This window comes from Vipera ursinii, assembly GCF_947247035.1.
Source record: "Vipera ursinii genome assembly, chromosome: 3".
In the NCBI taxonomy this organism is placed as follows: Eukaryota; Metazoa; Chordata; class Lepidosauria; order Squamata; family Viperidae; genus Vipera; species Vipera ursinii.
Window position 1 is genome coordinate 63,386,454 of NC_139516.1, and position 27,304 is coordinate 63,413,757.

General features: G+C 39.2%; 1 protein-coding gene and 1 long non-coding RNA gene across 8 annotated transcripts in view; both read right to left on the reverse strand.

Moving 5' to 3' along the window:
• Positions 1–27,304, reverse strand: part of SSBP3 (single stranded DNA binding protein 3) — a 208,188-nt gene that overhangs the window by 25,580 nt on the left and 155,304 nt on the right. For all 7 annotated transcript variants that reach the window (XR_014492086.1, XM_083359292.1, XM_083359294.1 and 4 more), the window contains exon 5: positions 25,862–25,951. Coding sequence is in view for 6 of the 7 variants with exons in the window: in XM_083359292.1 (XP_083215418.1) it covers positions 25,862–25,951 (90 nt within the window). In the remaining variant the exon portion in view is untranslated. The remainder of the gene's footprint in view (positions 1–25,861; positions 25,952–27,304) is intronic.
• LOC310639017 lies at positions 20,604–23,112 on the reverse strand. The gene is made up of 2 exons (XR_014492210.1): positions 21,871–23,112; positions 20,604–21,513 (listed from the first exon to the last, which is right to left on the reverse strand). It is a non-coding gene; the product is annotated as an uncharacterized lncRNA (long non-coding RNA).

Below are 27,304 nucleotides of genomic sequence, written 5' to 3' on the forward strand. Positions count from 1 at the left end.
CAGAATTCATATGATACATGTGTCCAGCTTGAATTTTGGAGCAGAATGTACAACAAAAAGTTCTTGAATGATACCATAAGTAGCATATAAAAACTCACCACCAAAACCGTTCTAGTACAAATAATTGTTTAATTTCAAAAGGAAATTTCTCATTTAATTTTTGCCATAGAAATGTGTTTACCATTCACCATTTATGCATGCATGGATACACACACCACACACACACACACACACACAAAGGGAGAGAGAGAGAGAGAGAGAGAGAGAGAGAGAGAGAGAGAGAGAGAGATGGTATAATACAATTCCTTGTTTTTCCACTTCAATGTACTAATATAACAATTTTAAACAACAACAAAATATCTTTTTTTAAACTGAATTCAGGAAAATCAACAACTTGAAATATGAACTTGGATTACTATTTCTTTTAACCAAACTAGTTTTTAGTTTTAAAAGCGTGCAAGTAAATAATACCTGCTATCTAGGATTTAACCTCAGTGATTTAGTACACTGCTTTGCTTATATCAAGTCAGAAGAAAAATATTCTGCTGTTTGTGACATACAGTTCTGAAGCAGAAATAATCAGCTGTTAATTGAAATGAGTCATAAAAATGACAAAACCGTTTTCTTCTCCAAACGTATTATCAGCTAGCTACTAAAGGAAACAAAAACAGCTTCTAGAAAGCTCAAAGAAACCATCTAATGCAGGGTTCTTCAAACCTGTCCCTTTTATGACTTGTGGACTTCAACTCCCAGAATTCTTCTGCCAGGCTGGCTGAGGAATTCTGGGAGTTGAAGTCCACAAGTCATAAAAGGGACAAGTTTGAAGACCCCTGATGTAATGACTTCAAACTTATTTATTACAACTACCAGCAGAACTGCCTGTATCCACTGAATGTTCATACAGCCCCTGCAAGGCTGTAAAATGTTTGCCTTTGTATCTTACCATACTGTTATATTCCCCAAACTGTAATATCCAAGCTTCATATACTTATAGATCGAGACAGACTTCTACGTATTCTTTTCATTCGCTTATCCAATTTTATCAAGCCATTTCATGATTCTCCTACTTTTAAAAAAGGTAGCTTCAAACTACAAACCTAAAACAATTTTGTCTACACGTTTCTTTTGAATAATATAAAGAGCTCAGTTAAGATAAGAGTTATTTATTTTTATCCACCTTTATTATTTTTTACAAATAATGCAAGGCAGCAAACCTATCCTACCCAACACACCTTCCTCTTCCTATTTTCCCCACAACAATCACCCTGTGAGGTGAGCTGGTCTGAGAGAATACGATTGGCCCAAGGTCACCCGGTTAGCTTTCAGGCCTTAGCCATGAAAGCCAGCTGGGTGACCTTGTGGCCAATCTCTCTCTCTCTCTCTCTCCCTCCCTCCCTCTCCCCCTCCCTCTCTCTCTCTCCCCCTCCCTCCCTCTCTCTCTCCCCCTCCCTCTCTCCCTTCCTCCCCCTCTCTCTCCCTCCCTCTCTCCCTGCCCCCTCTCTCTTCCCCTCCCTCCCTCTCTCCCTCCCTCCCTCCCTCTCTCTCCCTTCCTCCCCCTCTCTCTCCCCCTCCCTCTCTCTCCCCCTCCCTCTCTCTCTCCCTCCCTCCCTCTCTCCCCCTCCCTCCCCCTCCCTCCCTCTCTCTCCCTCCCTCCCTCCCCCTCCCCCCTCTCTCTCTCCCCCTCCCTCCCTCTCTCTCTCTCTCTCAGCCCAACACACCTCACAAGATATTGCCTTAATCCAGGGTTCTTCAAACTTGGTCTTTTTATGACTGGTGGACTTCCAACTCCCAGAATTCTGTCCACCAGTCATAAAAGGGCCAGGTTTGAAGACCCCTGCCTTAATCACTACACCAAATAGTTAAGATGTCTGCTGCAGTGCTTACTAGTCTACATCACGGCTTTTCAACCAGTGGTACGGGTACCACCTGTGGTACATTGGCACCTGGCAGGTGGTACGCAACCATCCTAGAAAAGTGGTAGCGGGGGAGGGGAATGAGCTGAACCGGTGGCAGCACCGCACAAGCCTGACCGAGAGATGGCTGAAGCTGCAGGGCTGTCAGGGCTCAGCGGAAGCACCAGAATCCTGGCACTTCTGCTGAGACCAGAAGAAGCGCGATCAGCTGAAATGCTGCAGCATCTCCAGGGACTTGTGATTTACATTCAGATGCTTGGCAACTGATTCATATTTATGACGGTCACAGTGTCCCAGGGTCATGTGAAGTGACCAAAACCTGCTGCAACCACCCAGCAGACGGGGGGGGGAAATAAAAAACAAACATCCCCCCCAACCCTGCTGCCAGTCCTCAACAGAAATGCTCACAACAATTAAAACCTCGGATAGGAGGAAAAGTGCCACCAGGCAGGCAGCCAGGTGTCTTGATTGGCTGTGGCTTGGGGGGCACTTTTTTCAATGCCATTGTAACTTCGAACAGTCACTAAGCGAACTGTTGTAAGTCGAGGACTACCTGTACTTCATCACTTTTTTCCCTTAATTTTTTTGGTCATCAAGTTTTTGACACCTTGCTAGGCGACTGGTGGTACTCGGATGTTGCCATATCCTAAAAGTGGTACAATGGGCAAAAAGGTTGAAAAGCCCTGGTCTACATTACTGACCATAGGCAATACCCAATTAAATGGATACTAATCCCACTCAGCAGCATTATCAGATATATTATCTGTACCCTAATATCATTATAAGAGCCAGCTTGGTGTACCGGTTAAGGTACCAGACTAGAAACCGAGAGACTGTGAATTATAGTCCTACCTCAGGCATAAAGCCAGCTGAGCTACTTTGGGTCAGTCCCTCTCAGTCTTAGAAACCAGGCAATGGTGAATCACAAGAACATTGCCAAGAAAACTGTAGGGACTTGTTCAGCAATTGCTAGAAGTTAACACTGACTCAAAGACATAAATAAAACAAACTAAATGTTAGTACACATGAAAGATTTCTCAACTACAGTTAAGAGAGAGAAGCAGAACAAAGGATTTCAGGATTGCATGTTCCTGCTTTGAGCTAATCCCCAATTTAACAATTATTAGTTCCTGATTGGCACAGTAGTAATCAGTAATGTAACTAAACTATATTCCTTAATGTACGTCTCATAATTCTGGCCTATAAAGTCATTCAACTGGCTTTACTGCACTTAATACTGATACCGACTCTGGTATCATAACTGAATTTAAGGTAAGCAAAATGTTTCTGCTGTTCTATGTAGGTAAGTGGATACTACGATTTCATGGCCTTCTCTTCCTTATCACTTAACTGCAGTTTAAGACAACCAATACAGCTCCCATTATCTGAACTGTGCGCAATAAATAGCTCTGCTCTAGTGGGGGGAAAAAATCACTTGGTTAAAAGATGGCAAGATATGAGGTGTGGAGCTAGTACAAGTAGTGCTTTTGAAACACATCAGTCAATTGCTTACAGACGGAACAAATTTATAAGAATTTTTTTTAAAAAATTCAAAATATTTAGACTCAGAAGAGATTTGGAAGAGTGGAAGGAGAATCTCAGACCACTAAGAGTAGGCAAAGGAATGACAGATGAAATCGGTAATGGCAAGTACTACCTGCTAAGTGATTCACTTGGAGGGATAATCGCACTCACTGGAGACATGGAAATGGATCTTAATGTACATAGCTTTTTCACACAGCTGCTCATTATTCTGCATTCACCACAAGGACAATGGAAAGTGACTACTCCCATCCATCCACCCATCCAATTCATGAATGGCACAGAGCTACACAGAAGCCCTGTTTTTTTAATGTTTTATAGCAATAAACATAAAACTGCATTCAAATAGTGTACTGCAGCAATGAAATAACTGTTATATTGGATTAACGTAATTAAGTGGGTGGGTGGGTGGGTGGGTGAAGGCTGATAAGTCTTTAAACTGATGTTAAGAGTTTGGTTCCCGCAGGATTCCGTGATGGGACAGTAGCAGAGGCTTCTTTTTAAAAAGGGGAATATCTGTCTTAAGTCAATTAAGAAGTCACAAAATACACCAGCTTTCAAGATCGTCAAGTTACTGTACTTCATTTTGTAAAATGTTATCAAAATAGGTTGGGGAAGAGAAATAAAGGCGGTCTGAAATTATGAGGGCTGAGTGACCAAAGAGGGAACAGTTTGAGTGGGCTATAGCTGGGGTTCGAGTACTGTGTAAACACTTAAAGCTGGTTACAGAGGACCGAGGTATCCTGGATGCTTCTGTTACTTGTGTGCCTCCCTTGGCCTCCTCAGTTGGCTTACGCCTTTGTGGGTTTCTTGTGGTTGAGACCAACCTCATTAAAGTTGTTTTTTTTTTTTTGTCTGCAGGACATTTGCGATTAGTTTTGTTCTTATGGGACCTTATCGGCAGAATGGCTGACCGCTGGGGTGGTAAGGAAAGACATAAGAAGTTTTTCAGCAGCTCCTCTTGACAATCTGCTAGTTACTTTAGGGAACTTACTTTGGGGGAGTCATGCTAGTTAGGGGAAAACAAAGCACGTAGGAAGGTGTACATGTAGGAAAAGGGATTGCTGGTGATCATTGTAAGCTTTGTATGAGTTGTGGCTTTGGGGTACTGTGTGTTTTCCTTTACTCTCCCCTTCCAGTTTGGATACTCTCTTTTCCTTTAATATCTACTGCTGCTTCCCTGACCAATGGGAAATGGACTGATGATGTCATGAATGTTGCTACAGTTTTCTGCTCCAAGGGCTTATGGGATACTAGGCATTTCCTGAAGGAAGTGAGCATATTCCCCACTTCTTTCAAGATGCTGTCATTTTTCAAATGGATGATGCATCAAAATGAAAAGGAAATGTAATAATTCCCTCCAACCCCATCCTTTTAAATAGAAAAGCCATACTTGAACTCGTCTCTGTGGATAAAGAAAATACACGGATTTTCTGGAAATAGAAACTAGAGCTACTGGGTGCAGGCAGCATCTCCCCACTCTCTTCATCCTGCCAGCAACTAGCCCCAGATTTAGATTACATAAATATTTTTCAACAGAGTGGGATCCAACTGTTGTATGGTTAACATTTGATATTATTTAAAAAATGGTAATCAGTCAAAGCGGTTTATTTTGTTTATCACTTGAAATCAATGTATTTTGATTTAGCAATGGCACATGAAACAGGACTTATTGATGTTTCTTATTTGGTAATAATACGGCCACTGCGTTGTAACTTTGTTTATAGATTGTTAGAGAAGCATCTGATCCATCACAATTGAGAAACAAGGTGGGACAGTCCATCTCCAGGAGCGCAAATTCCTTCTAAAGCCCTCAAATTTATTAGCGTTGGCACGGCTAGCACACATTTTTCTTAACTGAAGGATACGGTACATACATACATAAAAAAAAAATCTAAATCGGTGTAAAAGGTAGGTTTTATTTTAACTGGACATTTATTTTAACTGTTACTCTTATGAGTAACTTCAATAGACACGGCACCTGCAATATATATGGACCTTGAAAAGTTTCACAATAAAAAGAAAAATCATTGATCCCAATCAATGAGCAAGGGATCCTTTGAAAGAAGCTATCTTGGGGCACTGAGAGTGGCCTCAACTGAGAAAGGACAGCCTCCATTTAAAAGGTTGGGAACATGGCACCTATGGGTGATAGCATCGTCAGAATTCCAACTTTACTTTTAGGTCCTGATAAAGGAGAATATTTCTAGTTCATGGTTGAACGTGGGGTCTTTGGTGCTTTCTGGCCTTGGTTGTTTTCTTGCAGACGTTTCATTATCAAACCCTAGGTAACATTGTCCTGATGGTATTAAGGAGTTTGGATAAAGAAGCGTCTGCAAGAAAACAAGCTCAGAGAGCACCAAGGACTCAGCGGAGTTTTTTAAATGGGTGAAATCTCAAATTATTGCCAAACCTTTCCAGATGTTGATGTTTTAGCATAATTCTGTCCTAAACTTTGTAGAATTAGTTTTTCTCCGATAAAAAGATATTCAGTTCTGAAGAAAACAAAATGTCCTTCCCACCTGCCACTCCCAGTATCTTCTCCTACAGAGAGTTTAACGCAATGTTATTGACAATTAAAATAGGCTTTCCAGATTCTGTTTGAGAGTCAAATTTATAAAATCTGAATGGTTATCCTTTCAAGATATAACCAGAGAAAAGAATTATACCTATGTGCGATTTATAAATGGCACCCAGAACTGGAAATATAACCGGGGGGGGGGGGGGGCGAAGAGAGATAAATTGATCCTAGGGAATAAGATTCAATTTAAAGAAAAAAAGACTTCAATATGTTCTAAAACAGGGGTCTTCAAACTCGGTCCTGAATTCCCCTGGCTGAGGAATTCTGGGAGTTGAAGACCACAAGTCATAAAAGGGCCGATTTTGAAGATCCCTGTTCTAAAAGCATTACTGTAGTTCTCTTAGTACAAACTTCCAAACTTTCAAACAAATGATTACATTTGGTCTTAAAGTTATGGAAGTAGTTAAAAAAAGGGAAAACTTTGTGGGGAACATCAGAGTTGCAGAATTGATTATTAAGAGATGAAGGGCCTGCTTTGTGTTTGTTTCTTCAGACATGTTCTTTATCTTAAATCAGTGGTGGGATTCAGCCGGTTCGCACCACTTTGGCAGAACCGGTAGCTAATTTTTTGTTGCCCAGGCCCAGAATGGACTTCCGGAGGTGGCATCCACACAGAGAACTGGTTGTTCACAGATTTGAATCCCACCACTGCCTTAATTATTAACTTAAAACTGTTAGCTTACCACAATTGCTGATCACAGTAGCTTAGCAGCCCTAACCTAATCAGAGGCACATCTCATCTGGGGAAGCAGTTTTTTTTTTATTTCTTGGCTTCGAGGTATGGAAAATGGACATTTCACTTTCAGAATATGCCTCTTCCCCAAATTAAAAAAAATGTAGAAAGATTAAAGCACATCCACACTCAAGTGTATCATTTCAAGCATGAAGACCTTTGTTTAGGCATGCAAAATGTTCTCCTTTACCTCACAGAGCGACATTCCACTCAAATTACCACTTTTAATTAAAAAACATCCAAAAATCAATTTCTGCTTTTAAACAAAACTGATTAGCAACCGGGTTATTGCAATTCACAGCGGCAGAGATTTTCTTAATTCCTTAAATGAAAGTGACTGGTGTTGGAAAGGCTTTTCGTATATGCATCTGGACACCCAGGGCCTTTTATACCGTAACGTCTGCTTTAAACACATACTTTTCCCTACAGGAGATTTAAAAATATCTAATTGTTTGGGAAGGATATCCCAGTGGTTAATTTAATCCACTTCCAAGATGCAGTTTGCTTGCAAACTAGCAGGCAAGAGTTATCCTAGATAGAACAATATACTGGGGGGGGGAGAGAGGGAGAGATGCAAGAAATTGTGAAATACTCTCCCCAAATGCAAGGCTTTACAAAGCATTTTGTTGCGAAGATGACATACGATAGTAAATACCATCCCTGTCGTTGCATTCGCTGGCTAGTGTAATAGTCATGACAATTAGCCCTGGACACCATAGCTGCAGAAGTACAATAAAGACACACATCTTAGCAACATTGCTGCTGCACGCTCTTTCTTTCAACTTGTTATGCAGCAGTGGGAGGAGCTAGTGGTTTGGGGCTGGGCAAGAAACAGTAACAATGAGGATCTGAAAATATTTGCTACTTCCTGTCTGCTACCCTGGGGCCACTAAAGCTGCTGTGCCTGGACATAAAGAATGCAATCTTCCATCTATCTGCTTCAGATCTGGTGCCCCACAACCCACCTGCCCCCTCCTGTAGCTTTTTATAACTAAGCTTCAGATTGATTTCTACCTTCCCTCAAAAAAAGAAAGAAAGAAAGAAAGAAAGAGAAAGAAAGAAAGAAAGAAAGAAAGAAAGAAAGAAAGAAAGAAAGAAAGAAAGAAAGAAAGAAAGAAAGAAAGAAAGAGAACCAACCCAAAACAATGCCCCAGACAACTGGATATAGTTATCTCTGAAAATATTTGCAGATGTTGGAGGATCAGGAAGAGCAGCAATTCAACAGAGGATGAATGCAAGAGACTTTCCCTCCCCTCCCACTCTGTGTTATAAATCAAACACTGAATTAAACTGCCTGCTAATGCTATTCTAAAGGTACAGAACACAAAAGAACTCACAAGGTGGTTTACCCAAGGAAGCCCAACCAAAATCTGGGTGCAGGGTGCACATGCAGCCCAAGAATCTCACAATCCTTCTATATAATCATCTTGCTATGAAATTTCTGCTCTGCATATGTCTTCCAACTGCACCAATTACTTCAAAAATCGCTAACCTTTGAGTCATGGTATTTTCTATTTTAGGGGGGGGAGGAAATGAAGACAATTATTTAACATGACATTGACAAAAAGACAATATTCTTGTCAGAATCAAGTCAAGCGACACAAAAGAGTTTGTCAAGGACAAACATTGCTTTTTAATTCTTCAAAGTGGTTGTTGATGTAAATAAAAATCTATTTTACAAAGTTTTTCCAAATAAAATATATTCTGTTCCCTTGGTGTTATTTATCCTGATCGTAAATGCATATTTGTCTGAGTGCCACATGGGAAAAATGATAGAAAAACAAATAAGGTGGCATAAAAAAAATCACCACATTTTAACCAAAATCCCAAAGGAAAAAAAAATACATATTCCAAATTTGGATACTAGAATAATAAAACAATTCCACTTGCCTTCCCTATTATCCCTGAAAGTGGGAAAGCGATTGTACAAGCACATAATTATGGATTCTTTTTAGAAGTAATACTTAATTTTTAGGATGCTGTTTCATTCTGCTCTGTTAATAATAACTGAGAACTGTTCGGTATCTTCAAAAGAAGCAAACCTAAAAACTGTATCACAACCTGTAATGTATGAAGCGGAATCCATGTAATACCATTTTTTTAAAAACAAAAACAAAATCAAGTTGGCAAAACTCAGACCAAGTATTGCATTTGCACACTAGATTGATAGTTTCATAAAGTTGAGATTGAACTAAACATAATAATGTTCAGTAACTCTATTATTTTAATAATAATAATAATAATAATAATAATAATAATAATAATAAGTAGTAGTAGTAGTAGTAGTAGTAGTAGTAGTAGTAGTAGTAGTAGTTGGAAGGGACCTTGGAGGTCCAACCCCCTGCTAAGGCAGGAAACCCTATACCATTTCAGGCAAATGGCTGTCCAGTCTCTTCTTAAAAACTTCCAGTGTTGGAGCATTCACAACTTCTGGAGGCAGGTTGTTCCACTGGTTAATTGTTTTAGCTGTCAGGAAGTTTCTCCTTAGTTCTAGGTTGCTTCTCTCCTTGACTAGTTTCCATCCATTGCTTCTTGTCCTGCTTTCAGGTGTTTTGGAGAATAGCTTGGCTCCCTCTTCTTTGTGGCAGCCCCTGAGATATTAGAACACTGCTATCATGTCACCCCTCACCCCTCAACATAGTAGTTCCTTTGTAGTCCTACAATTCACTTTTAAAAAAAGAAAAGAAGAGCAACACATCAGGGCAATGAACTTAGGGTTTTGTCCACCTGGTACTATGCTTCTCTTATGCATTAGTGGAATTATAAATCCACTCAATTCCAAATAATCAGTTGTCAAGAGGAGTAGCCATAATTGCTCCATATTGTTTCAGAATGGTTAGCATGCTTTTCCCCTTACTTTGAATTAAAGTATTGAAATGTGCAGCAACTTAACATTTTCAACCTTGGAAAAAAATTATTGGGACATTTATAGGTATTCTATTATGAATTTTTAAAAATATTTTCAGTGTTAATTAAAAAAAAAGGCTTTGATGCATCTCACAAATAGTAACTCCAAAAAGGATCAAAATGGCTGCTTGAAAACCTCAAATCTTGGGGAGGCTGTCACTCATATTTTCCCAAGCAGGCAGTGGCATCTAGTAAGTATAAGCCATATTGGATTATCATCTTCATGATGATGGTACCAACGCACAGGGAAATACGTATTTTCTTTGATCTGCCTTCAGCAATTTGGGAAAGATACTTTTCATTATAATAGTTATTTGTGAACCTCCTAAGACACATGAATCAATTAGCATTAACTGCAGATGATTTGATACAAAATACAATATCCCTTGTTTTTATATATGTATTTTAAAGTCATTCAATTCACTCTATTGAAAACTGGTGTGATGGGTTAGAGAGGTTTAACTCTATTTTTTTTCTGGGTTTTTCCACGCTCTGCTTATCGATCTGTCAGCATTAGTTGCAATTTCACCTAATTTTCACCCAATATTTATTTTCGCTCTTCTACAAATCTTGGTATTTCCTGTGCATGAGTAATGTTGTTTTGGATACGAAAAGTTCGTAACTCAGGGCCTGCTTATTATTCTGAATATATTAGGGTCTATAAGGTTTTTACACGGGATATGGCAGCAAATATAATCCCGCCTCCAATGTGCTGAGCTTAGTCCTTTACATGCTTATTGCAAACTTTGAAAGAAAATAAGAATGTGCTCTCAGCTAAACCTGTCCAGGAAAGACAGATACAGTGGGCAGGAACTCACTAATAAGAAAGCAGCACCATTATTCTGTCTTTCCTACCATATACAATTGCCCGTTAAACATTGGTGGGTTCAGGTTTAGGCTGATGCTCAAGCTGGAGGGTAAAAAATATCTTGCAGGGTGGGCAATAATCATTATCGCTCCAAATTTATATGGTCCCTACACAATAGCAATTTCTTCACCCCACCCCACTCCCTTGTAAAAGGAAAATTACATAAAAGATCTGTTTGTTTGTATGTGTACACAAACACACCTTACTTTATCTTGTGTACATATGTCTGGCCATAAATAAATAAAAAAATCCCAGTGGTTCCTGGGGGAAGAAGCAAGCAAATGATCTGAAGCCCAAAGGGTTGGGAGGCATAGTGAAGCTGGGTTCACTGCCAATGGGTAAATGGACCACCCACAAGCTTCATAGAATCTTACTTTAAAAATTTTTTACTAGGGATTTAAATACATCACAGCTGAGCCACAATTAAATTGGCTCTACTACTGAATGCAGATGATGTCATGGTTTCATAGAGGCCTGGTGTCCCTTTTCATCTGATGCAGAGATGAAAAGTGCTCCAGTATCAAAGAAAATTCAAATATGAAGGGCCAAACTAGCCAGGGTTGATCAGACAATTTGCAATCATACCAAGGCCTTTTTAAAAGGAGCTCGATCTGAATTTGACAGACTGGGAAGGGATGAATTAGAGCCAACCAATTTTTTCTCCTATGCTATCCAATCAGACCAAGGATACTTGGTATCAACATTGAAAGAAGAAATTTTTTAAAAAATCATTTATTTGAAGCAGATCTTTCTTCATACCTTCAAACACCAAGCACCAGTAGTATCTTGATCCAGATTGGGGACAATATATGGAACAATTTTCCTACCCTCAGTACCTGGGGGATTCTCCCTTCCCAGCCTAGGTTTGTAGTACAATTTTAAAAGCCATTATTATAACTGAAAGTAGAACCCAAACAGGTCAAGAAAGAATAAACAAGTTAGGGAAACCAAGAGAAGGTGGTTTCTGGAACTCTTTGTAAGCTCTTAGTAACAGCTCTGTCCTGGCCATGTGTTTCCTCAGTGGCAAAGTATAGCTGTTAGAGTTGGGCCATAAGGAAGACTAAGCACTGAAGAACTGATGCTTCTGAACCGTGGTCATGGAGAAGACTTGAGAGTCCCTTGGACTGCGAGGAGATCAACCCTAAAGGAAATCAACCCTGACTCCTCTTTCGAAGGACTGAAGCTGAAACTCAAATACTCTGGCCACCAAAAGAGGGCTCTCACTGGCAAAGCCCCTGACGCTGGGAAAGACTGAAGGCAAAAGGAGAAGTGAACGGCAGAGGATGCGATGATTAGATAGCGTCATCAACGCAAGGAACATAGGTTTGGGCAGACTCTGGCAAATAGTGGAGAACAGGCAGGCCTGGTGTGGTGTGATCCATGGCGTTGCAAAGGGTCGGACACGACTTAGCGACTGAATAACAACAAAAAACTGGTCATGTGATCAGGAGAAGGGATTTTTTTTTTTTAAAAAAAAGAACTGAACAATTGACAGCATTCTGCTCATAGAGCTGTATTGGGGGATAATTTTTTTTCTCTCTGATTTTTTTTTTCTTTCTCTTCAGCTCCAATGTGGTTCTGGTTCACTTTTCAACCTCATATTTCTTTTTCTGGTTCCTCCCTCCATACCAAAATTGATCCTGATCTATTCAGTTTTCACAAAGTTATCCTGCTAAAGGACAAGGTGTGTGTGTGTGTGGTCCTTTATAAAATTTATTTATTTTTTAAGGAAAAAATTCTGTTGGGATTTTTGTTGGACTAGAAAGAATGAAAGTTGGAGATTGTGCTTATGCACGTGCCTTTAAAAAACATAAATCAAAATATAAACTGTAAGGTGTGTGGATTTCAATTCCTAGAATTCCTCAGCCAGCAGGTCCATACATCTTAAAGTTGCCAAATTTGCAAAGACACTGATATAAAGCAACCATAACTTGGTAGAATGTTCCTGAGATAGGAATCCTTCACACTATTTATTATTCTACACTACTTCTCTTCATTGCTTAAGTGTCACAAAAGTTCTATGAGTCCTACGTGTTTTAAATGATGTTTCAGTTAAATATTTCAACTCCTAAGCTAAGGCATGAGTAAGAATGAAATGAAAACCTGATCTTTTAAGCACAATCTGGTGGTTCTATTGTACTAACTACACTTTTCTATTGTACTAACTACATTTACTATGGAAAGAATGTTGTTTTTCCCATCATCAAGATATAAAGTGCCTTCCAAAACTTTAAGATTTAACCATGTGGTTTCTATCCAAGTCTAGGAAATTCAACTGAACTGTGGAACTAAAATTCCAGAGATCTATTCCATTAGTTAATCTGTGTAGTCCTGAAGACACCACCACTATCTTTTAAGTCAACAATAACAATGTTTTGCACTCTGGACACATAAACAAATTCTCCTGTTTTCCATTACACGTTGTTTACTTCCAATTGCTGCAGCTGTGTACTTTTCCCATTCAATAACTAATTCCAATTTTATAGTATCTGTGAATATACCACATAGTACTGTAGTTAAATTTCTAAAAAGGGAAATGAGAGTATTCTCTTTTCCTTAAGGAACAATGCTGATAGGAAAGTTTTATTCTGAGGATAATCGAACAATAAATAAATCCAACAATTTCTAACATCTTCTACACATCTCAATAATAGTTGCTGCCAATGACCTCTGAAACCTGTTTCCAATTGCATTAAAAAAAGATACTAGAGCTATTTGGTTATTGAATCAATACCCTTTATGTGACCCTTATCTTCTTTTCAGGAATGGCTAATTTAAGAAACATTAGCTGAGGTACTTTGATGAAAAACCTGCTTATTTAAACCAAAGTTCTACATTTTAGTCATTGTCAAGCATCTATATTAAAATAAGATTTATCTTCCTTCACCCTGCTTAACTTAATATTATTAAAAATGTTTGCCATTTAGACAAAAAAGAAAAACACAAAGGTCCCACACATACTGGAACTACCCATACAGAACCTTAAATTTGTCACTTTGGATAGCAAGATGGGCAGCATATAAATTTAATAAATAAAATAAATATAATTTTAAAGGCAATGGTAGGTTTTCCATAATGCCCCTAAACAGAGCTGTAGATCAGCAGTCCATAACCTTTCCGGTTTGGGGGGAGGGGGGAAGAGGAGATGGTTTCGCATGAGTGACAGGTGCGTGCACACATGTTCACCCACCGCTTGCAAACTGGAGCTTCACGGGCGCGTGCTTGTCTGCCATTTGCACAGCTCAGTTCTAAACAAGCCACTGTCTGGGGGTTGGGCATCCCTGCTGTAGATGACTAGGGTAAATACATTGACCCAAGAAAACATGGAAATAGTAAAAAAAAAATAGATTCAGTTGTTATAGTTGGCAATTAAAAGACTAAAATATAATTTACTGGATTACAATTTCTGAAGTTGGGAGGATGGTCCTTATTTCTATTTTTTTTTAAAAAAAGATACACTGTGAAGATGGTTAAAAAAGAAAAATATATATTACTATTCATATCTTTATGAGAGAAATTCTAGAAGCCTTCATATAAAAGAACACAACCTTGTATTTAAAAGATTTCTGTATTCTATTGGAAAACACAGGCAAGATTAAAGAGGCATTTTCTATAGCAGATAACATCATCTCCCCCCTACTTAAGAACTCCACAGTTAATCATGACAACATTAGCAATAGGTGAGATGAATATTAAAAAGCATCAGGCCCTTCCCTTGTGTTTGAAAGGATTAATGTTCCACTTTTAACTCTCAAACTGCACACACAATGCTTAGGAATCCAGACATGTTTTTATAAAGTCAAAGACAGGAAATCTTTCTCTCTCTATAAAAGTCTCTTGTACGGTATGCCTTGTGCCTGCCTCTATGTTCAAGTTGGTAATATTAATGGGGAAAGAAAGGAGTGTTATCAGCCAATAAAACATATTCATGGACTCAACAGACCATATCTAACCAGCCTTCCCCAATCTCTTGCCCTCCAGATATATTGCGTGGCAGTTCTGGGACTTGTAGTCCAATACAGTTACAGGACCTCTTTATTTATTTGTTCTGAGGTTCCAAAGGGAATTACTTTCTCTACTGGTAGATCCTCTTCTTTACAGGTATTCCTTCCAAATGATTGCAATAGAATGCAACCATTAAAATTAATTCCTTAATCCAACCTAGTATAGAATTAGGAAATCTGTCACCAACAGATACCTTGTTTAAAACTTACATGATCCCCAAATACTGTGGCCATTAGAGAGGAGGTTTGTGGTTGTTGTTGTTGTTATTTTGTTGTTCAAAGGGTTTAGTTCAAAGACTAAAAGAGGGCACCAAACTATCCAATTAAACAAGGCTGTTTAGGTTTTCTTTTAAGGAACCTCTTTCAGGTCCTAGGGGAAAAAGTTGAAAAGGGAAGATGCTGTGAATGTACACACTGAACACCTACAGGGCTGGACCAAATGTTTCTGAAATACTCTGTAAATACAGGAGGTAGTTTTCTAACCATGCAGCCTTATAAATTGGAGCTAGTTTTAGGCTGTAGATATCCCAAAACACAATTCTGGATTAAAGAAAGAAAAAAAAGCGGAAGACAATGATGACTCATATATACAATTCCAAGTGAAATTAATAACCCCTTTAATTTAGAAGATTATATGCTGTTTATGCAGAACTATATACCTCACTGTGCAACATTTATTGTAGAGAAGAGGACATGAGAAAGTGCAGCTTTAGATTTTTGGTCTTTGGTTCCAAGACTGAGAAATAAATCTCATACGAATCTAGAGAAAACTGGTTATTTGAGGGGGGGAAAACACACACCAGACAGTTGTTTCATCTGAATGTGCAGTAATTGTATATCTGAAATCAGTGCAATAACCAGCTTTCTAGAAAATTCTGCAGAAGCTTAAAAACTCAGTACTGGCTTACTTTTAAAAGAGCTCAGTTCTGGAAGATTTTTCAGAAACAAAAAGAACTTGTTTGTTTAAGCTTCCTTGAGGTATTCCAAAACCCATATGCTCTAGGTGGCACTGTTGAGCCGTATCAGAATACAGGAGTTCATTACCAAACAGTCCCACGGTTTACGGACCAGATCCGTTCCTAAGTCTCTCTTTAACTTGAATTTGTAGGTAAGTCAGAACAGATACAGACGATTCTTGTTTAGCAAAGTCAAACGTTTGTCTTAGCGTGTAGTATAAATTTTACCTTTCCCTTGAAGTAGACATCAAGGGAGGTTTTTTTTTAACCAAGCTTTCCTTTTCTTCATCATAAATGGCTACTGAGGCAGCCCTTAGTAATTGTACAGAAAACTTCAGTGAACCCTCTCTGAACAGTATTAGGATCTTTTTTTAAAATTATTTTAATTCCATTTATATCCCGCATTTCTCCGAAGACTCAGGGCGGCTTACAAGCTTAGCAGTAGCCTTCGTTCTATGTATATGCCTGCTTATTAGGGCTTTCACACACACCCCAAGCGGCATTATTACAAAGTCAGCTTAATTGCCCCCTACAATCTGGGTCCTCATTTTACCTACCTCGGAAGGATGGAAGGCTGAGTCAACCTTGAGCCTGGTGGGACTCAAACCTGCACTAATTGCAGGCAGCTGGTGTTACTTAAGGAGGCATTAGCCCACTGCTCCACCAAGGCTCTTGTTCTTCTAACTTTAACATCGCCGCTTCAATGAGATGAAAAGGCTTCAGATAACTCTTTTGTCCAAGATTTCTTTGGTTCTGTAAGTTTTTAGTTCCCAGTCTTCTTCCTCTAGCTACTCTGATCACTTTATTATTTATCGTGGTCATTTTCCTTTTCTCTGACACATCATCAGCACACTTCTACTGTACTTACGCTTCGGAGGCATGATCCAACTTAAGATGGCGGCGTTCTTCCTTGAGGTGAAACCATTGAAGCTGTGCAATGATTTCATGAGCACCAGAAAGCAGTGAATATGCTTGTTATGATAACCCATTGTATTTAGCTCAAATTTTTAATAAGCTTAATGGCAGTCTGACTGTAAATACGAGTTGTCCATAAATTGGACGTGGTTAACCTGCCTGTATGTCGACCTTTGTATCTGCACCAATGAAGGAAGCCCATGTTGGCCAAGGTTAGAGATTCATTATGACTGATCTGCTAAACAACTTAGAAGAATTTCAGGACAGATCTACAACAAAGATATCAAAATGGTGAGACAGAACTACCTGTTGGTTGCCTGAATACTATAGACAGTTTCATCTGGGAATATAAACCATGGAATTGGTATATAGTACTGGAATTGGGAAATAGTAACAGAGAAATATTAAAATTGCCACGACTGGCCTTAGTAAAACATTTGGGAAGTCATCTAATTAATTGTTTCCTGTTTTCAGTAGGCAAGCCAACCATGAACAAAGAAATCATTTTAATTTCGTTTTTGACTGCATGACTTTCTCCTCCTTGCTCAGAACTCTGTCATTTTCATAATTTTAGGGAAAGAAGATAGCACAAGCCATTGGCAGATATTTTGCCTCTGTCTGAATTCTTAAGAATTTAAGAGATAATGAGAAGTTTTGTGAATCTCAGCGGCTTTGTTGCAAATGTCTCTCAGAGCTGGCAGGTGAACCCTAATAAGACTAACTTTTTACAATGACACAAATTACTTGTGAATGAATGTCAGCAAATTCTTTTCTTTTAAATTCTCATCTCCTAAAAGGAAAGGAACCTGTCCAGCCAACATTTTCTTAATACACTTTCCCTACTACCTTAGGGATTACTTCCTTCTTTAGTTTTCCCACTATATATACTGTTAGGGACTCAAACAATAAGGAAAACTTTTGTTTCTTCAGTCAGGTCACAATGTCTCTAATCCAAATGATTTTAAGGATTTAGGGCAGATACAAGATATTGGTGTTACAGTGGTTAGCATACAGGGCAACTTGCACCAAATCCTACGCCAGAATAGCTCAAAATAACTCCAGTTCTTGCAGTAGTTACAGTAACCTGCTTTCCAAGTATCACGTTTTTATTCTAATAATCACTGATCACAACAAAATATATTGGGAAGTATAATTTAAAGTAACCAGAACCTTATTATGGCAAGAAAGCCAGGCACATTATGTGGAGCCAAAAATTGACAGAAAGTCTGAAGTTGGAATGTTACAGGAATGACAAGGCAGAATCTGGATTTTGAAGCAACCTTCAACTTTTCTATCCTGGTAAGTAGCTGGTTATCATTAGCTACTCCCACTTGCAAGAAAACCAAAACAGAATGAACATGGAGCATAATCTACATCCTGCTTGTTGTTGTTTTAAGTTAATTCTGTGTTTTTTTGCAAACATTTTCAATAAACCTAACTCACTTTTAAAAATACAATTTATATTGATCAAAATTATGTAGAATGAGAACATGAAGCATACCACAAATTAAATAATTGCACAAAGATGAACACAGACCAGGTCTCAGATATGTCTAGCAGTGACTCAAAAATAGAATAAAGAGATAAAGCATTTATGCAAACAAACAGGTATATCAAAGGAATCCACACGAGCTGAAGTGAACAAGAACACGGATTATATACCTGTCATTAGAGCAATTTTTCATAATTGCTTATTGGCAGTAAAAATAAATGTAAGCACCTGAAATTTCTAAGAGTTTTTCTTACATTGGAATGAGATGTAAATAAAAATGTCTAATGCTGATTTTAAAAAGAAAAAGCAGCCAAAGGCAAAACATTGAAAACATTAGTTCAAAGGTAACAAGAAAAATGGTCTAACGCCACAACTTTTAAACACAAATGAAAGCTTTACTTGAATGGTTAGATTACTTTCTCAGCTCCCACCCCCAGCAAATGAATAGGGGAGGAGAATTGAGGGGATTATGATATTTCCTTATTAATTGGAATTATCCATACATCAGTGTGTAAAAAAATAAGTTTACACAAAAGCACTCACTAAATATATTTCCCAAACTACCCCAATAAACAAACGGAACAAAAGTCAGGTGTTGGAAAAGGTTCATAAGGTTGCTTTAACAGAGGAATCTATTTACGGAGTATATATATATGGTGTTCTTTCCAACCCCTCAATATTTTGGCAGCATCTGTGCAAGCCTGATTTTTTTTTGGGGGGGGGCCTCAACGCTTATTGTTAGTAGTAATCTCTGTAAGGACAGAAGCAACTTACAACTGTATGTTAAAAAGGAGTTGCAGGGTCATGCCATGAAACACACTGTAGAACAACTGCCCCAAATATGTATGGGTTATGGCTATGGGTTCTCACACAAAAATGGAGTGCTATGTTCTATGCTCTTTCCATTTTCAGAATCCGAAGCAATCATGCATAAGTGAACAGAAGTGCTAAAACATTCCTGGTTTTGCCTCTGCCGCCCTCTTGCATTCTGAGGCATCGCCTGGAAATTCACCAGAGAGTTTAAAACATTTTTTTTGGGGGGGCGGGGCAGGAATCACCAAAGAATATCTGAAAAACTGATGTCAACACAGGACAATCGCACGGGAATGTTTTTTTTTAATTGGGTCTAAAATTTAGCAAGCAGGAGTTTATGCTATAAAACACAACCCTGGAGAAAACAAACAAAAAAAAAAAAGATTATAGACTAGCATCCGGGAAGTGAACAATCTAAATCAGATGTATTTGCTCAAGAAGCATCTGTGGCAACAGAGGAAACTTTGCCCTTTGAACATAGTAAAAGATCAATCTGCCTGTAAATAAGAGTGATAGGATATGAGCAGCAAAGGATTTATGTAAGAGAAATAGGAAACAAAAAAGCAAAAAAAAAAACACTAGGCAATAGCCAATAGGCAGCCAGAAAAGTACATTTCCCCCCCTGTTATATCCATGCTTTACTCCTCTCTCCCTCTCTTTCCTTATCCTCTGCTTCTATATTGCTTTTTCTTCTTTAAAGTATTGCTGAAAACCACCCAAAGTACTTGTTAAATAGCAAGGATTGATTTTCATTTTCATTAAAAGGTTGACTCAGCCTTCCATCCTTCCGAGGTAGGTAAAATGAGGACCCAGATTGTTGGGGGCAATTAAGCTGACTTTGTAATAATGCCGCCTGGGGGTGTGTGTGTGAAAGCCCTAATAAGCAGGCATATACATAGAATGAAGGCTACTGCTAAGCTTGTAAGCCGCCCTGAGTCTTCGGAGAAGGGCGGGATATAAATGGAATTAAAATAAAAAATAAATAAATAAAAGTCAGCTCTGCCAAAAAAGGGGAAAAAGATGCAAAAAAAATTTTTGGGGGTGGGGGAGAAGACTCCTAAAATATTGCAATTCCCAAACCCAATTATTCTGTGCGCAGCAGATCTTCCAAACATCGTTCCTTACTTTTAAATGGCCGGTGCAAAGCATGAATGATTAAGCAAAACTTTAAAAATATAATGGGCAACATATAACCTCCAAGAATGAATTCAAATTTCAAAATTAACCTCTTAATTTAAGAAAATGACATGTAAGAGCTTTTGTGAATTCCAACAGATAGGACATATACTTGTTTATTTCAGGAGGTGAATGTTTGTGTATGGTAGAAAAGCTAATTTAAGGCAAATTCTCATGATGAAACACAACTAGAATTTCGAAGGCACAGGAAAAATGTAATCTCTGCTACAGAACTGACCTATGCTTATCAGTCTTCTGTAATTAGTAAAAAAAGCCCTTAGTTTTCTTTCCCTCTGATAATTTTAATTCTGCTTTACCAATAAGAGTATAAACCAATAAATAAATGCAGTAAATAAATGTAGCTTGAATAAATGCAACCCTTCCCCCCGCCCTGCAAACACTATTGGTCTGTTCACTCCTAAGCTCTCAATGCATTAGGGGGCAGTGTGGGAACGCAAACTTGCTACTGCTTTGTTATGGTGCATCTCACTAACTGCTGATGCATAGCTAACACAGCAACAGACATTGATTTATGTTCAACTTTCCATTTCATCAGAAAGATATATTTTTTTTAAAAAAAATGCTACACACAAGTTCAAAATTCAGTGGGAAAATGCACAGCCAACCAATGATGGGCAACAAGCAGAAGCACACAACCGGATAGATGCAGCATAACTTGACAGACCCAGGTCTTTTTTTCCCCCTAAAGTTAAGCCTATAGAGAAACTGGAAGAGATGTAAGGGGAGGAAAGGCGTAGTAGTAGGTGTTTGTGGCTGGTGTTGAATATTTGTCAGGGCCTGGCAGAGCTGCTGGTTGCTGACCGGATACCTGAAGTTACTTCAAACTGGAGAAGGCGAAGTCAGCCATCTGGTAGTTAAGTCCTGCCCTTCTGGAAAAATGTGAAAGGCAGGTGATAAAAAAAAAAGTGGCCAGCTGACTCCTTTAACACCCTCCCTTTGCTCTGTCTGGCAGGAAGGAGAAAGTTCAGCCTGCAAAAGAGTGTCTAAGTCTGGGTAAGGAGGGGGACTTGTTAAGGATGCTGGTGGGTTGCCTTGAGGCTTCAAAACACTCAGACATTACTTCTCGGCTGCTGATTTTGGAACACTGGGCAAATCAGCCTCTTATGTATTCTGGGTTTGACTGACCGGTATGGACACCAACGTAGCAGTTCTCAGGGTTTTTTTTTTTTTTTGTTTTAAAGGGTTTTCATGTGCTTATGGTTTTTTGGTTTTTTTTGCTTAGAAACTGCTTAGATAGCAATAGGCCATTTACAGCTATATTTTTGTCATCAATCTACAGACCTGCTTGACCCCGGGGGTGAAGACACCCGTGAGCTGACCTTCTCCTTCCCTGTATCATAACTAAAGAGTCTCAAACAGTATTCTTTCTTAAGTCAGGAGAAACATACAGCACTGAAGTCTGGGGATTTATTTATTTATTTTTTCTTCTTCTGCATGGCTGCGAGCATGCTATATATAGGGCACGCGATCAAGTGTGCCAAGATTACATCAAAATGGCATATTAACAAAAGACAGAAATATCAGCTGGTGCGTTCGTTCCATCTTGCCGTCGGGATCACAGTTCAAAAGTCATAGTCAGCATTTGCAGTACTCTTTCGGGACGCGGTGGCTCAGTGGGTTAGGACGCTGAGCTTGTCGATCAGAAGGTCGGCAGTTTGGCGGGTTGAATCCCGAGTGCTGCGTAGCAGAGTGAGCGCCTGTTACTCGTCCCAGCTTCTGCCAACCTAGCAGTTCGAAAGCATGTACAAATGCAAGTAGAAAAATAGGGACCGCTCCGGTGGGAAGGTAACAGCGTTCCGTGCACCTTTGGTGTTTAGTCATGCCGGCCACATGACCACGGAGACGTCCTTGGACAAGCGCTGGCTCTTCGGCTTTGAAACGGAGATGAGCACCGGCCCCTAGAGTCGGAAACGACTAGCACGCAAGTGCGGGGGAACCTTTACTTTTACTTCGGGTCTCTGCTCTGTTTTCAAACTCCATTCCTTAGTGTTACTTTTCCCTTCACGTTTTTTTCCCTTTCTCTCCCCCAGTTGTTGGATAGAAAATGAATGGCTGGAAAAAGTCTCTTATCAGGATTTCCATAAGAGTTATGTTCCTACCTCTGTGCACATCTAGGCACAGAGGAGCTCATCTTCCTGACTGACCTCATTTTTTGAAGGTAAATAGCACATGCTATCAAGGGGAAGGACAAATCCTATAGAGCAGAGACAATCCAGTGATCAGTAAAAGACCTACATTATGCAAGCTGAAAGCATACTTTCTTTCAATGGTCCATAACTTCAGGTGCTCTCCTTAAATGTTCTATTCCATCAAATGGTATCTATTTATATTATTATTATTATTATTAATTTTATTTATATACCGCCCTTCTCCCGGAGGACTCAGGGCGGTGAACAGGGCAAATATATAAAAAATACAAAAGTTAAAAGGAATTAAACATATGCCCAACTAAAAACAGTGAATACAAATATTAAAATAACAATAAAAAAACCCCACCCATCCCCCATCAGGCCAGGCCGGCTTGTTCAAATAAGAATGTCTTTAGATCGCGACGGAAGGAGCGAAGGTCGGGCGCCATCCGGAGCTCAACCGGTAACCGATTCCATAGCTCCGGGGCGCCCACAGAGAAGGACCTCCCCCTGGGGGCCACCAATCGACATTCTCTGATCGGTGGCACCCTGAGGAGGCCCTCTCTGTGGGAGCGCACAGGGCGGAGGGAAGTTGTACCACCAGGGCTTTTTTTCTCACAGAACGCTCAGAACAGAGTTCCGGCACCTTTTTTGGATGGAACCTTGTAGGGTAGGCAAGGCGGGTTGTAAGACATGTGTGAGTTCTGGCACCCTTTTTCTTTTACAAAAAAAGCACTGTGTACCACATATGCTGTGGCTGAAATGTATTACAGAGTTAGGTAAAATTACAGCCTGTGATTAAATTGTGGTGTAGTGTTAAAGGTCCGGGGTTTTTTCACCCATGGACACTTGCTGATATACAAATTTCAAAATGGAATTGATGGAAGTGAAATGGGAAGGTGGTCATTTTCATAAAACATTTGCACTGTGGTTTTTTGTTTTTTTTGTACTCAATCACGTCCTTCACATAAAGCCCCAAAGATGCTTTTTTCACGAGGCAACTGGACTTCCTTGGGTTTTGTTTTTTTTTGAAGACATTTCGCTTCTCATCCAAGAAACGTCTTGGATGAGAAGTGAAACGTCTTAAAAAAACAACACAACCCCAAGGAAGTCCAGTTGCCTCGTGAAAAAAGTATCTTTGGGATAACTATGACCTGGATGACTGTGAATTTCTATAGATTTCACATAAAGCCCTTAAGGTACATAGTTTGGAAAGTCTTAAAAAACTCACTTTTCATAGACGGGTCAGAAAGAATTAATTCAAGAACTCAAATTTATGCAATGAAGCCAAAGAGGGAAGATTCAGAAGAGAAACGTTGCTCTATAATTTTTTTATTTTTTATTTTTATTTTAATTCCATTTATATCCCGCCCTTCTCCGAAGACTCAGGGCGGCTTACAAGCTTAGCAGTAGCCTTCATTCTATGTATATGCCTGCTTATTAGGGCTTTCACATACACACACCCCAAGCGGCATTATTACAAAGTCAGCTTAATTGCCCCCAACAATCTGGGTCCTCATTTTACCTACCTCGGAAGGATGGAAGGCTGAGTCAACCTTGAGCCTGGTGGGATGCGAACCTGCACTAATTGCAGGCAGCTGGTGTTACTTAAGGAGGCATTAGCCCACTGCTCCACCAATGCAAACCTTCTGGAATTCCCTTCCTTCCTTAAGATCAGTGGGCACATGTGATACATGCTACGAGGTGCTCATTAGATCTTTAATAAGAGCACTGTTAATAAGAGCACTGTTACTAGACTAAAACTGAAATTTAAAAATATACAAAATTCCCTCAGTTCAGTTACTGTTTAAATTGCAGTACACAAGCTGCTAAGTGGATTACTTGAAAGCGATAATATCTGGGATCCTGCTGCTGCACTACTCCTCATCCTTCACTATTGACTCTACTATGATGAATGGGTGTTAAGAGTTCAGCAGTATCAAGAACAGCACATATTAGCCAGCCAACTGGCTCACAAACATAAGCCACTTCTGAAATACTCATTAGGAAAAGGGGAAAAAAGGCTTTCGTTCATTTCCACCAGTTTTAGAGAAGAACTCTGGCCTTAATTTGGTGTCCTAAAAATCAATAATTTCATTCGATCACATGCAAAACTTTCCTAAAAATACTTAATTTTCCTAAAGCGACAAACCCAAAAGACGTATCTGCAGCTCCATCCTAAGATTTCCACCGAATCGATCATTTTATAATTCTAATGTAGGCTTCGTAACATTGATAATGCTGTCATTTGAGACTTTGTCCTACGTAAATCCAGAACTAAAACAAAAAAAGTAAAATTAAAATGTCAGCTTCCACCAGCATTAATCATTTATGTGAAAGAGACCTGCAATTCTTCTAATATAAAGATGGTTACTAGAGTTTGCCAGCCATGTATCTTTCTACTATCTCTTATTAAAATGGGAACCATTCCAAAAGTTATGATTTTAATCTAGGGATTATGTGTCTAATGATGAACAGAGATGATAGTATCCCTGTTCAGATGTTACATTCATGGGTTCATCCAACACAGATGCCAGTAGTCTTTCCCATCTCTTAGTTGTGTGCATAACATAGATAGCCCTTGACTAACGAACATATAATTGAGCCCTAAATTGTTGTTGCTAAGCAAGACACTTGTTAAGTGAGTTTTGCCCTATATTACGACTTTTCTTGCCACAGTTCTTAAGTGAAGTAAATACATGCCAGTTGCCAAGTATCCAAATTTTGATCATGTGATGATGGGCAGGCTGCAACTGTCACAAGTGTGAAAAACGCTCATGTTACTTTTTTCACTGCTGTTGCAACTTTGAACAGTGACTAATTGAATGATTGTAAGTCCAGGACTACTTGTACAAGTAAAAAGACAAACTCCACAGTTTGAGCTTAAACATGACTGCTTCTGGGTCAGCTGGAGTCTTGAAAGAGGCTCCTGAAAACTGCATCAAATTACAAGAAACCAAGTATAAAAACTAAGCGCCATTTCTTCTCAGATCCCATGATTTTCAAAACCCACTGCATCATCATCATCATCATTTCAAAATCCACCACTTTATTCTTCTCCTTCAAGAACTGAAGTTCAAGAACATTGGGATCTAGCAGTTCCAAAAGCAGATCTTCATATTAACTGCTGAAAACCCTCTGAGTGGGGGCCTATGCAAATAACAACTAGTTACAACAAGCAAATTAACAGCGACTCTCCAATCCACCCCAACCGATCCTTTTGAATGACAAGGTTTGCTTGCACCCAAGAGAGGCCATCCTTGTTTTTGTTGTTTTTGTCTTGGTTCTCTGTCATCTCAGATTTTTGCTCATGGATCTAATAGCAAGAATTCCGTGTGGCTAAAAGCAAACTTTATCAGGAGGAAAAAGGATGGAGAGAAGAATAAATTCAATTCCCAAAAGCAGCTATGTCATCTTTTATTTCTTTCCCGTTGCCAAAACTCTGCAGTTATGGCCGAGTCTGGATGAACTCCTGCCTGTGGCTAAAGTTTGAGATGGTTTCGCCCAAGGAATTCAGCGGCAGCATTGGGAAAACAACCAAGTGGTTAACCAGAAGGGGAAAAATAAGAATCCATATCCTGGATGCTGTTTATTACACACAGTCCTGTCATGATCAACATACATCTCATTCATTCCAAAGTAGCTTTGTAATGCGTTGAACTAGAATAAAAACAAAAACTAATATTGCTTTCCAGACAAGCAGGCTCTATCACATAAACACAGTTCCGGAAGTGATGACGAATAAACCAAACAAAACAACCAGAGAAAGGTACTAATGAATCACATAAAAATCAGGAGAATTAACCCTTACCTGAAAGAAACCGGGAGGTATGGGTCCTCCTGGCATCCCATCATTCGGAGGAATGTTTCCAAGTACTGGACTTGGCGCTGCAGCTGCACTCTGGAAACACAGAAATAAATATATAAGGATACACGTGTATTTTAATAGCCCTGGTTTGAGATCGGTGTAAAAGACAACAGGGCAGATAGTCCTCAATTTACAACCATTCCTTTAGTGACCATTCGAAGTCCCAATGGCACTGGGGAAAAAAAAATGGCTTATGACCGTTTTACAACGCAGCATCCATCCCTGTGGTCACGTGATCAAAATTTGGATGTTTGGCAACTGGCATGTATTGATAACGTTTGCATTGTCCCGGGGTCATGTGATCCCCTTTGGCAACCTTCTGACAAACGAAGTCGATGGGGAAGCCAGATTCACTTAACAACCGTGTTACTAACTGAACAACTGTAGTGATTCACTTAACAATTGTGGCAAGAATGGTCCTAAAATTGGGGAAAATCCACTAAAACGTTCTTGCTTTTGGGGCTCAATTGTGGTTGTAAGTCAAGGAGTACCTGTACATATTTCATGTGTTCAACCCTACTAGAAAGGGTACAGAGAAGAGCAACAAAGATGATTAGGGCACTGGAGGTTAAAACATATAAGGAACGGTTGCTGGAATTGGGTATGTGTAGTTTAACGAAGAGAAGGGTGAGGGGTGACATGATAGCAGTGTTCCAATATCTCAGGGGCTGCCACAAAGAAGAGGGAGTCAAGCTATTCTCCAAAGCACCTGAAAGCAGGACAAGAAGCAACGGATGGAAACTAGTCAAGGAGAGAAGCAACCTAGAACTAAGGAGAAACTTCCTGACAGTTAGAACAATTAACCGGTGGAACAACCTGCCTCCAGAGGTGGTGGATGCTCCAACACTGGAGGTTTTTAAGAAGAGACTGGACAGCCATTTGCCTAAAATGGTATAAGGTTTCCTGCCTGAGCAGGGGGTTGGACTAGATGACTTCCAAGGTCCCTTCCAACTTTATTATTATTATTATTATTATTATTATTATTATTATTATTATTATTATTATTATTATTTATTTATTTATTATATTATCAAGGCTACCCAAAGATACTGAACCTGTATTGTGAAATTGTGTCATTAAAATGAACAAAATGTCAATGGCTATCATTCTGAATGAAGTGGAATTTGGCTCAGTTCTCATTCTTATAGATCTGTCACCAAAACTGCAGAAGTTATTACTAAAGCTTCCAAAGCAAAGCAATTTTTTTTTGTAGAATTCTGAACATACTCATGGTCAAAGAGAATGGCAAATCCATACCTTTCAGTGTAGAGATCCTAGTAGTGAAAATGGTTAAAAAACACCCTAGAGCAGGATTTCCTAACCTTGGCAATTTTAAGACACGTGGACTTCAACTCCCGGAATTCCCAAGCCATCCAAGGAATTTTG